This window comes from Macaca thibetana, chromosome 12 (genome assembly GCF_024542745.1).
Source record: "Macaca thibetana thibetana isolate TM-01 chromosome 12, ASM2454274v1, whole genome shotgun sequence".
NCBI classification, from domain to species: Eukaryota; Metazoa; Chordata; class Mammalia; order Primates; family Cercopithecidae; genus Macaca; species Macaca thibetana.
The window spans coordinates 51933035-51946254 of record NC_065589.1 but is presented as its reverse complement, the minus strand read 5'-3'; the positions used below and the strand labels follow the sequence as shown (position 1 = coordinate 51946254).

At 39.3% G+C, this 13220-nt stretch overlaps 1 protein-coding gene across 3 annotated transcripts in view; it reads left to right on the top strand.

Annotated features, from left to right (window-relative positions):
• Positions 1 to 343: 343 nt before the first annotated feature.
• Positions 344 to 13220, top strand: part of GLS (glutaminase) — an 89658-nt gene continuing 76781 nt past the window's right edge. For 2 of the 3 annotated variants that reach the window (XM_050751707.1, XM_050751709.1), the window contains exon 1: positions 344 to 992. In XM_050751707.1, coding sequence (XP_050607664.1) covers positions 607 to 992 — 386 coding nt within the window. In that variant the 5' untranslated portion in view covers positions 344 to 606. The remainder of the gene's footprint in view (positions 993 to 13220) is intronic. The other variant, XM_050751706.1, reaches the window with a different exon arrangement.

The following is a 13220-nucleotide window of genomic DNA, read 5'->3' as shown; positions in this document are numbered from 1 at the left end:
CGCCCATGAGTCTCCCCAACAGCTCGAATCCCCGGAGCTGAGGAGCCCATCGCTTCACAAATGCGAGAACCCAGAGCCCCTAGTACCCAACTAGGCTAGCCTCGGAGTTGGCACCGCGCGCGGAAAGCGGCTACTGAGGAGCCGGGCCTGGCTCATCCGCTGCACACGTCAGTTTGACTCCTCTCCCCGCTCCCCACCAATCCCCCGCCCTACTCTCCGCGCACCCAGAGCCGAGAGAAATTTGACTGCCCTAATCGCCAATCAAAAGAGAGGTCGAGGATTTCAGCCAATCGGAGCGGGCAAAGGGGGCGGGTCGTCCGCGAGAGCCGAATGTCTCTAGCCCTCCCCTGCGCTTTAGCCTCAGTGCAGAGCCTTAGGCGGTGTGAAGAGAACCGGTCGCGGCGAACCTAGGGACCAGCAGCAGCAGGAGCAGCAGCAGCAGCACCCGCATCCGCTGCGGGAGTCCGAGCCAGAACCACACCCACGTCGCTGCCCTTTCCTCTTGTCATTTCACTGCCCCGCCACAGACCGCGTTCCCCGAGGAAAGCGGCAGCCCACGCCCGGAGCATCCTCCCCTGTTGAGCGGCCGCTGACGGACCCGGCGGTATGATGCGGCTGCGAGGCTCGGCGATGCTGCGGGACCTGCTCCTGCGGTCGCCAGCCGGCGTGAGCGCGACTCTGCGGCGGGCACAGCCCCTGGTCACCCTGTGCCGGCGTCCCCGAAGCGGGGGACGGCCGGCCGCGGGCCCAGCTGCCGCCGCGCGACTCCACCCGTGGTGGGGCGGGGGCGGCTGGCCGGCGGGGCCCCTTGTGCGGGGCCTGTCCAGCTCTCCCTCGGAGATCTTGCAGGAGCTGGGCAAGGGGAGCACGCATCCGCAGCCCGGGGTGTCGCCACCCGCTGCCCCGGCGGCGCCCGGCCCCAAGGACAGCCCCGGGGAGACGGACGCGTTTGGCAACAGCGAGGGCAAAGAGCTGGTGGCCTCAGGTGAAAAGTGAGTGTCTCCGCGAGGCGCAGGAGGCCTCATTCCGCTCGGGGCTCAGGCTCGGGGTGTGTGGGGACCTGCGGTGGGGCGGGATAGGAACCGAGGTTCTGGAAAAGAGAAAGAAAGAGGTGCCGGGCGGCCTGCGCCGTCTGCGCCATGTGATTAGGCCCGGCCCCGCCCGAGCCTTCCCCGCCCGCGTCTCTCCGCCAGGCTCCCACTTCCCTTCTCCGCCCCCGGCGGGGGTCGCCCGGGTGGGGCCGCGGTGGGGCCTGATGGGCTCGCCTGGCGTCCTAGCGCAAGAGAGGCCGCTCCCCTGCCCGCGCCGCGTGCTCAGCTCCCTGGCTCGCGGCTGCAGCGCCTGGCCGCCCGCCCCAGCCGTTCGTGGGCGATGCCGCACGAACATCTCCACCGAGTGACATTCAGGAGTTGGGCTTTCAGCAGAGCCTTTACCTTCCTGACTTGTCGCCTTTCCTGGCTCGTTTCCGCTTTGCCTGCCCTCCCTTGGTTTCTGCCATCATCCCTTTGGAAACCAGATGTGACAGAGAGCTCTTTATATTTCTGAAGTGGCTACATCAGGCACGTGTAGAGCCATCTGGGGCACCGGAAACAATGTTTCAGAAGTGAGATTAGGAGGAATCGGGTTATGTGGCCGAGAAGATGGGGCACACAGTATAGACCACCTGTTTGCATTAGGGACCAGCTTTGGCCTGTCAGGTCTTCCGTGAGATGGGGAGATTTTTAGAAATAAAAGTTAAATAGCCAAGATGAAATGTGACATAATACACTAACTCAGTGAAAAATCTGAGTTAAGTAGGTTTTGTGACTTAGTTGTGATAGGATGTTGACTCATCCTGTATGTGTACAGCGCAGTAGTTTAGTCTTAAAGCAAAATTGGTTTTTCTTAAACAATATGCAAAGCAGTCTCCTAAATATTTTAGTCTTATGTAATACAAATGGACCACTTTGTTTTCCGAAAATGGGTAAAAATTTACCGGCCTGCTTTCATTATACCTGTTTTTCTGGCTTTGTACGCTGACACTCTAACCTGTTTTGCTTCCCTTTTATTTCTGCTGCTATTTCCAGCTCTAGAGTTCCAGCTCTAGAGTCAAACTGAAAGTGAGAACATTCTTATAATTTCAATCTCACGCCTGCTTGATATTTTCCTGTAATTGAAGTTGGGACCTTCCAAAAACTTTCCTGAAGTTCTTCTCCTATACTGAAAAAGATTATTTGAAAAAAGCACTTGATGAAGGGCGAAATTTGTGGTATTTTGTGATGTTGGTTTTGTGCCACGAAATAGCGTCCTGAGCATGGACAAGTTATTTAATATCTTAGGTTAGATGACTTAAATCCTTTCAAGTTCTGAAAAGCTATACTCCTGTTAAATTTGTACTTCTCTCATGTTTTAGGGACTAGTATGATACTTAATCTCATCTGGGACTCACTTTAACATCATCGGGTTTACCAAGCAAGTAACGAGTTTACATACAAGTGCCCAAGTTACAGAATTGCAAAATGCAGTCACTACCATTTAAAAGTTAATCTTAAAGGCTACAGGATGGGAACTGCTTTCTAGTAAAATTATGTCTTCAGGTCTGTGTCTCTGCGGTGGCTCTAGTGCCTCTCCTTTTTCCCACTTGTCAAATAGGAAATTGAGCTTCTTCTGTGATTTACTTGTCCAGAAGTTTCTAGTTTCATTGCCTTCTTAATACAAGTCACCTTTTAGCAATGGCCTCAAGGTTGTGAAGAAAGTATTTTAATTGGTTAAAGTTTCTATTTCCTGGATGATCTGGTTTCCAAATGTAGCTTTCCTCTTTTGGCTCCTTTCATTTTGCCTTTATGTGACAAACATTTCTCTTATCCTGGGAGATAAGCTCCCAGTTGATCCTGTTATCCTTTCTAATGCTTAGCCTCCAAAGCATAGGTCATCCCTCAATCAGCAGTCCACCTGGTATGCTAGCACTCACTCAGGACTGTGCCAGATTTTATGTAGTATTATTAAGAAATAACCATGAGAAAATTAAATTAACATTTTGTAAAAGGCTTAGAACAGTATTTGGCGTGTGTTAAATGACACATAACTATTTATTAAATAAATGAGAAAAAATTGCTGCTTCATTTTTGTAAAGCCTGTTAAAGAGATTGACCTTTGAATTTCAGGCTTGCACATGAAGGTTTTTAATGTTTTTAGTTTCCATAAAAATGTTTATCTTGAGAAATTGCTATACATCTGTCTTATATGAAACTATGTGAGTTGCACTGTTTACCTTTTGCTCTGTTGATAAATAAGTTCAGAGTAACTTTGATGCTTAACCACACGAATTTCATCAGTTCACATGACTGAGATATTTGCGTTTCCTCCTTTCCTTGGTCCTGACTTTATATTTTATTTACTTTATATTCTGAAAGGAGGTGGGATATAAGCAAGTTACCTTACCTTTTTTTCATAAACTCTGAATTAAAGTCATCTTAGACTATGCTGTTTCCATTACACAACTTTAGTGTAGTTTAGGATAGGAACATCTTAATATCATATAGAAAAAAGTAATGATATTTGCTCAGTTTTCTCTATAGTGATCTTACTTAATTTTGTTATGGTTCATTCTGTCATCTTGAAAACCAACTTTGCTTGTCTCTCTTCATTTTCAAAATTGTTCTCTCTTCTTTCCTAATTCTTTTTGGATTTCCTTACTGGGTGAACCCTGAGGCTGAGGCCTTTGCCCCTTTCCCACTTGTCTCCCTTGTCAACAGCATATCCCTTATTTCAGCTTTGACTCTCATCTTTGTGTAGGTAATACTTCATCTCTTAATCTAAAGCTCTGTTCTTACATTTGTCGCCACATATCCGATGACTTCAGATTTTAAGTCTGTACCCCAATATTCTTTTCTCCAATTCAACCTATTTTGCATGCTGTTATGAGATTAATTTTAGAGTTTTAATTTGAAAATATCACTCTACTTCCAGAAAACCAACAGGAACTGGAATGAGCATTATATTAAAGTCACAAACTATGTTATGGTTTATGCCAGCACTTGCCCATATGGACATTTTTATCATACTTTTCTCTGTCAAGCTGGTTATACTTATTTCCTTAAAGTCCAGAAGTATATATCCTATCTTAGTGAAGAGTCCCTAGGAAGAGTCAGAGGGATAGAGGTACAGGGGCGTTATTAAGTTTTTTTATTTGGACATTTATTTTTTAATGAGAAAGGAAAACAGATACATAACAGAAATTGGGCTGGAAAAATACCAGCATATGTATGCTGTTGGAAAATAGATAATTCATACAGGATGCAATATTGAAAGTCTTCTGTTAAAGCAACAATGAGGTCAGTTTCCCCTTGTCAGATTGGCAGATATTAAATCAAGTGATTGGGAAATAGGAACTCTTGCATTGCTAATAGAAGTATAAATTACTAGTTCAGTTACTTTGGAGGGCAGTTTGGTAGTTTCTGTTAAAAACTGCATACCTGTGAGGTGGTAGTTAGATGTTTGCACATCTACGTGAAGTCATGGCATTCAGAAATATTTGTAATTACACAAATAAGCATACTTCAAAATATATTTGTATTTAAAAGTAAAAGTGCAAGCAAAAATGATTTCAGCTATCTTTAGATAGTATGGATTTATGTTTTGATAGTTCAGCTTTATGTTTTGATAGTTCATATATTTAGTAAATGGAAAATGAAGGGCAAAGAAAATCATCGAGGTGTATACTACGAAAATTGAATTTTTTTTTTTTTTTGAGATGGAGTCTCACTCTGTCACCCAGGCTGGAGTGCAGTGGCACAACAATCTTGGTTCACTGCAACCTCTGCCTCCCAGATTCAAGCGATTCTCCAGCCTCAGCCTCCCGAGTAGCTGGGATTACAGGCGCCCGCCACCACGCCTGGCTAATTTTTGTGTTTTTAGTAGAGATGGGGTTTCACCATTTTGGCTGGGCAGGTCTCGAACTCCTGACCTCCGATGATCTGCCTTCTTTGGCCTCCCAAAGTGCTGGGATTACAGGCGTGAGCCACCGTGCCCAGCCTGAAAATTGAATTTCAAAGTAAGATGAAATGCTTATGAATTTCAGCAAACATTGAATTGGGTAGATTGAACAATACTAGTAAGGAAGTTGAGTTAGTATTTGGCAGATATAAATATTAAGTTTTAGAATTGAATGACAAAACCTTGGCATGTGTTTTTATGATCCTTCAGTATTGCATTTGTTTTTAATTTTAAAAGTTAACATTTACAATTCACTTAAACTAAAATCAAGTTGGAAAGTATGTTTAATTTTTTCCTTAGTTATTTTTGATTTCTTCATTAAATTTTTTTTCTAGTTGATGATTATCAGTGAGTTTTAGTTTTTTGTTATTTTATTTTATTTTAATTTATTTATATTTGAGATGGAGTCTTGCTCTGTCACCCAGGTTGGAGTGCAGTGCTGCGATCTCAGCTCACTGCAACCTCTGCCTCCCGGTTCAAGTGGTTCTCCTGCCTCAGCCTCCCGTGTAGCTGGGACTACAGGCACGTGCCACCACACCTGGCTAATTTTTTTGTATTTTTAGTGAGATGGGATTTCACCATGTTAACTAGGATGGTCTCAACCTCCTGACCTTGTGATCTGCCTGCTTCGGCCTCCCAAATTGCTGGGATTACAGGCATGAGCCACTGCACCCAGCCCAGTTTTTTGTTTTTATAAAAGCAAGTGAAAAAGGTACCAATAACTATATGTCATAACATTTTTGTGGCCTAATATTTATATTGAAATGTGCTTCAGTTAGTCATTGATAACTTTGTTCATGATCTGTAATTAACAAACTCATGCTGTTGATATATAATTTTATTAATATTTGGATGAAATTCACTGAAAAACAATAATTAGATTCTGAGGGGTTTAGTCTCCTTGAGTTTTAGCTGCATGTTTCCAGACCTTACTCTTTTATAGAGAAGTCTGCCTACCTCAAAGTCACCTTATCCATGAAATGACTACCAAATAGAATTCCGCCTTTTTTATGAGGCAATATGTAGGCCAGTTAAAAGGGAGGGGTGGCACTATTTTGGTCCAAAGATAAATGTCACCTCGAAAGAAATTTGCTGAAGGTATTTGTGGGTTTCTTTGAGTTTTAAAAAGTTATTTAAAAGAAATCAGGCTGGGCGTGGTGGCTCATGCCCTTAATCCCAGCACTTTGGGAGGCCAAGGCAGGTGGATCACTTGAGGTTAGGAGCTCAAGACCAGCCTGGCCAACCTGGTGAAACCCTGTCTCTACTAAAAATACAAAAATTAGCCAGGCGTGGTGGCGGGCGCCTGTAATCCCAGCTACTCAGGAGGCTGAGGCAGGAGAATTGCTTGAACCCAGGAGGTGGAGGTTGCAGTGAGCTGAGATCGTGCCACTGTACTCTAGCCTGGGTGACAGAGCGAGACTCCATTTCAAAAAAAAAAAAAAAAAAAGCTCATAGTAAAAGGCTGTACTACTTCCTTCTCGTGATGTTTGAAATGAAGAAAAATTATGACTATATAAACTGAAAGCCTAATTATAGAATTTGTGTGAGGGAGCTCAATCATGTTAAATCTTATATAAATTAAGGTTATATTTTACAGTTGCCTGTCTGTGCCTTTTCACCTTTAAGTCATTTGCTAGTAAGAGAAATGCTTAAGAAAGCTGAGTGAACAGATGTATTTATAAAAATAGTTACTAATTACTGATATTTCTAAGTGAGGTACATAGCTTTCACATAGAGATACTGCTACTACAGTTTTACCCTGAAATCTACTCAGGTGTAAAATTGCTTTGGTTATGAAACACATTACTTATGAGTGATCACTGCACTTAGTGATTTTCTGACCCCCTGCAAAGTAGTAGAAGCAAAATGTTAATGTACCTTGACTTCCATTTGGAAGTGTCCTCTGCTTGATATGTAACATTCATTATAAAGAAATGTTTATAGTAAAAGCATTACTTTCGAAACATGGAACTGTAGATGTTGTATGATAAATAAAACTGATAGCTTTCAGGATTAAGAAATATATTTTTGCCTATTTCTGGTACAGGCTTCTAAAAAAGATTTTTAAAACTGTCTTCTTGGTGATATTTTGAGTGACATAGCCGCGTCCTTCAATTTTTGATGGGATTGTAAACTTTCTAAAGAGCAATTTTTAAGCTCTATGAGGAACTTAAAAAGTATTCATACCTTTTTAGGAATCTAAGTTCACAAAATAAACTGAAGTGTTGGAAAGATTTATTTCCTAATATTTTTGGTGCAGTGTTTTGCATACTAGAGAAAAACTCATGTTCAACATTAGTGGGATAGCTAAGTAAGTTATGGTACATTCATATGAGAGTCTCTTATTTAGTCATTTAAAATGTTTGCAGATACTTTTTGGGATATAAGGTAATGTTAGGCCAAAAGTTAGAATACAGAATTTTCCTTGCGGTATGATCTCAAGCTGTTTTAAAAAGCTCAGAAAAAGTAATAGAAGGAAATAAGCCAAAATGACATTGTTATGAGAACGGCATTGTTTTTCCTGCCTCCTTTTGATACTTTTAAGATTTCCCCCCCATTATGAGTGGGAAACATCCAAAACAGTAAAAAACATTCCATAGTTTTGAAAATCAAAGGAACCACATCTGTTAAATTTTGAACTTGTAAATCTCTACTGCCTCCTTTTCTACTCTAATATCCTGATTCTGGTTGTATAAGAATAGTAAGCACCATTACACTGAAAGAAAAGTATGAAAATAGGTTATGTATGAATTTGTACATCTCCTGTTTATCAGCGTTGTCCAATCATATTCACTGGTACCCTCAAACATCAAACTTAAAAAATTTATAACTATTCTTGATATAAGTCTCCCTAGTAAATGTTACATATTTCTCTGCCATATTAAAACATTGTAATGAGTAGAGTTTAACATTTCTTGTTCAACTTATGTGTATTTTAAGGAAGCATTATTATACTGCACTATAATACAGTGGTGCTGTAAGACAAGTGCTGGCACACTTTCCCTGAAAGGCCAAATAGTAAATATTTTTGGCTTTTGGGGTTCTCTAGTCACTACAACAACTACTCAGTGGTAGCAAAATAGCCACAAAAAATAGGTACATGGATGTGGCAGTCTTCCAATAAGACTTTATTTACAACAAGAGGAGGCCCCTGCTGTAGTTTGCCTACCCCTGCACTAAAATGTATTTATTGGTAAGTTCTCTCATGCCTTGATTGGTTCTGCTTTAACCAGTACTCTTAAGGGTGGGTTTGTTCTTTTGTGGATTTTTGTATCTTGTATCGTTTGACTGTTCTTCATGTCTCCACTTTAACAATCCTTCACTCTCACCTTCTGTATCCAGTTCTGCTTAGCTTTTTCAAAAAATTGTGATAAAATATACATAACATAAAATTTACCATTTTAACCATTTTAAGTTCCCTAGTTCAGTGACATTAAGTACTTCTGTTAGTTTTAGGACCTAGATGAATATGCTAATGTGTAAAATAAAAGTATGTAAGTCGTGAGTGAATAAAGTTTGTGATCTCACTTTAATGTAGTGATTTGGAGGAATCTATTTTTAGCAACTCAAAAACTGAGAATTAGGCTTGGAAGTAACTTTAAAGAACATTTAATTCCAGCTCATTTTACATATTATATAAGCTGCCCACAGATATTAAATGACCTAAACAAGTTCAGACAGTATTAGGACTTGTTTTGATTTTTCTTTTTTCATCTATTAGCAGCAAATTAATTCAATTTATATAATTAATTTTTTTAGATTCAGGATTATAAGAGATCTTACAAACCTTTCTCCCCAGCTGCTGCTTTCTTCTCTTCTGTTACATACTCCCTATAGGTTGTTATTCATCTCTTCCTGAATACTGCCTTCACAAGGGAGTTCACTCCCTTAGAAGGCAGCCCATTCCGGTTTTATAGCTGTTTCATTTTTCCTTGTGTGTAGCTGAAGTCTTTCAGTAATTACCTATGTATTTTAGTTATTCTGAACAGGTCATCTATAGTGGTATCAGAGTGATTGCAGTGACAGAATTCATATAGTATCTGTATTATTCCATCTAGACTGATTTATTAAAGAATACTTGGCTGAAGAAATGAGTTATTGGAAAAACTAACAGAGTTGGATGTTATATAGACTTGATCTCTCCAGATCGTAGTCTTCCCACCTGAGACAGCCAGACTGCCTTTTGGGTTAAACTTCTGAAGTCATGCAAACGTACGGAAAGATTACTGTGAACTGACAGGGACAGCCTGACCATTTCCTCACATAAAGTGGCTTTTGTGCTTTTTACTTTGGTGTGCTTTTAAATGAATTTCTGCTATAAAATCTAGTCAAAACAGCAGCCCTAATTGACTATAATCTCATCTTTGCTTTGACAGGATGCAGTTTTATCAAGGCAGACCAATTTAGTTCTCTTATTTGCATTTTGGTTAGAAATTTATTATTGTTCAAGAATTACAGATATTCTTCCTAAAATAGAGTGCTAACCACTGAGAGCATGAGGTGGCAGAGCAGGAAGAGTCTGGAACTGGGAACAAAGAATGAGCTTTATAGGACTAACTCTGGTCCAGCCACTTAAGATTTATGTGACATTGGACATGCTGCTTGACTTTGATACTCTTAAAACAAAATTTTTTTTTAAATTAAAAATTTTAAATTAAAAAAATTTTTTTCAGAAATGGAATCTCACTGTGTCACCCAGGCTGGAGTGCATTGGTGCCATTATAGCTCACTGCAGCCTTGAACTCCTGGGCTCAAGCAGTCCTCTTGCCTCGGTCTCCAAAGTAGCTGGGACTATAGGTGCATGCCACCACACTCTTCTAGGACTCTATCTGTACATTGGGTACAATTAACCCACCTTAATTTACATCATAGGGTTTTAATATGATAGAAAGTGAGAGTCCTTTTTTAGCAGTAAAGCCTTAAAAGATGTAAGTTTTTATTTTTAAATTCCACCTTGGGGCAAAATCACTTGGATGATAAGTAGAATTTGTCAATTTGTTAGACTTAACATTCATTCTAATATGCTATTTTATTATATGGTCAGCCACCATCAATTCAACTTTCCATCTAATAGGTTTATTAATCTGCTGATTTGCTGGTGTTGGTAGACAGTTACCAGTCAGCTTACTATAAATTCAAAATGATACACTGATTTTAAAACAACCCTAAATATCATCTGAAGGATCATTATTCTTTTTTTTTTTTTTTTTTTGAGACGGAGTCTCGCTCTGTCGCCCAGGCTGGAATGCAGTGGCCGGATCTCAGCTCACTGCAAGCTCTGCCTCCCGGGTTTATGCCATTCCCCTGCCTCAGCCTCCCAAGTAGCTGGGACTACAGGCGCCTGCCACCTCGCCCGGCTAGTCTTTTTTGTATTTTTTAGTAGAGACGGGGTTTCACCACGCTAGCCAGGATGGTCTCGATCTCCTAACCTCGTGATCCACCCGTCTCGGCCTCCCAAAGTGCTGGGATTACAGGCTTGAGCCACCGTGCCCGGCCTGAAGGATCATTATTCTTAAATGAAGGCATAATTGTATTATGTTATTAGGCCTCATTTTTTAAAAATCCCACTTGAAAAGATAGTTTTTCATTGTCTCATAGGTTTACCATACTATACTATGTGTTTTAAGAGTTATGCAAAAAAAAAAAAAATTTAAGGAAGACTTGACCCCAGCCTTGAAGCTTTATAGTTTGGGGCGGTTGGGTGATATGAAATGTTATTTAACAAAATAAGACTGTACAGTTGGTTTCAATTATTTTCCTCTGTTCATTTTGTAGTTCTTAGTAAGGATTTTTTAAAAAAATTTTCTTCTTTTGATAGTTTTTTATTTATAAGATTTTTGAACTGATGAAGATGAGTTTGCCTTGTTGCTCCTAATTACAGATTAGAAACCTTCTTGATTTCCCCTACCCATAAAGGCAAAATTAAATACTTCATCTGTACTTGCTAATATGATACTTTTTGAAAAACACTTCTACCATAGTATTTGCCACATGGCTTTCGTCATATTTCTCCTAGACCACAACCTTACTTTAGGGATCTTTATCACTATTGCTTGGCATGTAATAAGTGGTACAACAAAATGACAACACTTAGTGATACCAGAGAATGCTAAAGAGTGTAGAGAATCTGGTGGGGGCAAAGTCCTGTGCAACAATTGAAATGATCATTGGTGGCTTAAAGATTTAGGGAGAGGACGGTTTTAAACAGAAGGATGATAGGTTAAAAAAAAAATAAAGATGAGATAGCAGTACTTACTTACGGGTCAATGAGTCTAGTCAGTTACATTGGGGAATTATAAGGAATAAGTTAGGAATAAATAGTGTAAAGCTGATTTATAGAGAACTGCATACCAGACTGAGGAATATGAATTCCCCCTTTGGTATGGGGAAACTAATTTGGTCAGTGGGGTAAGCAAAGACAGTTCCTTTTTTCATGTTGCAGAAGTTGGCCCCTCATTTAAACATAATGTAGTTTTTGGAAGGTAGTCTCCTCATTTACCAGAATATATATATATGTATTCTCAACACTAAAAAATTAAGTATTCATATAATAGCTTTTAGGTAGAAACAAGCACCTTAATTCACATATTCTGTGCTCTAGCTATTTTTTGTTCTTTATAAACACTAAATAAATGCTTACTTTCATCCCTTTGGTCTGTTTGCCAGAAATCCTTTTCTGTTGCCATGCTTCCAGCTTTTACCCATCTTTCAGGTTTAGCTCAAATTCCACTTCATCTAAAAAAAAGCTTGACCTTATTAGACCACAGTGAAGTAGTTTTCCAAAGTCTGGATGTCATAGATCCATTCCTGTAAATCCTCTTTTTATGTACATGTCTCCTACTTCTTCTAGACTGTAAATGATGTCTAACATGATGTCATATATGGCATAGTTAAATACTTGGGATTTTTCTTCTTTTTCATTAAATTATTTTTTAAGACAGTTATTTTGTGAGGCTAAAGTAGGAGAAGGAATGGGTAATAAAAAGAAATAATATGATGGTAAAATGATCTTAAAGGCAGAATTTAGAAAGGAAATGAGAGAGAGAGTATAAGTTGGAGAAGTAGTAAAAAGGTGAGAAATAAGGATTTTCATTCAGATTATCTTCTGTTATATCCTATTTGAATTGCTGAATATCATAACCATTTTATGTTTTTCTCTCCAGAGGAATCTGGAGGATTCATTTGGGTTATTCATAATTGTTGATGATAAGATTAGAAAGACGATTAATCCTATTTGTCGTTGAAACTTAAATACTTTTCTCAAGGATTTCCTAGTTACTATGTAGTTACTGAAAGCTATAGTTTTTAGCTTTTGAATTTTAGTGAAAAATACATTATTGTGAAGAATTACCAGAAAGAATTAATTTAGGAAGAGAAAGGCGGGGGGTAAGGCATGAATGATCTTGAGTAGTTTCTGCCTGGTAGAGAGTTGGAGAATATTTGAATATGCTTGTTCTCTAGATCATTCTCAGATCAAAATCTGAGGTTTCAAATGCTGAGATAGGTAGTAATTTCTCTTTATCAGTTTTGACAGCTTATTTTGTGAGCATATTTTTTAGGACTGGCTTAAATTCTTTCCTCTATAGATAAAAATTAGTTTCTGATTTAAAAGCAAGTAAACATTTATCTTTTTTTGCTAGCTATGGCAATAACATGGTCACTTTAATTTTTTAGCCAAAGGCTAAAAAAGCATATATTTTACGTTATTTACATAGCTTTTAGGCAAAGCAAATACCATTTACTGGTGTGATAAATACATAGAAAGCTTATTCTGCAGTTTTTTAAAGTGATAAACTACCACTATCTGAAGTGTATTTGACCAACCATTTGCTGTAAATAATTGGTATGTTATTATCCACTGATTTTTTGACAGCTGGTTCAGTTTTTCTTTAAATATTAGGTAGTGAGTATTGTTAAGCTGTGTTTAATGGTATTAGATCAGGGTAGGACCGAGAAAACTTGTTTGTACCTTATAAAAGTAATAACAAGCTGGTAAGTTAGAGAGCCAGTATAGTGTACTAGTAGTTTGGAGTCAGAAAAATCCATCTTTGCCATTGTGTAACCTTGGAAAGCTACTTAACCTCTGAGCCTCTCTTTCCTAATCTGTGAAATGGGAATAGAGGTACTCATTTTTTTGAACAAATAACAAATTTGTTGAGCTTCTAGTATATACTAGAAATTATACTATATTTTGGATAACAATAGTACCTCTGTTGTAAGATCCTTGGAGGATTAAGTTAGAATGC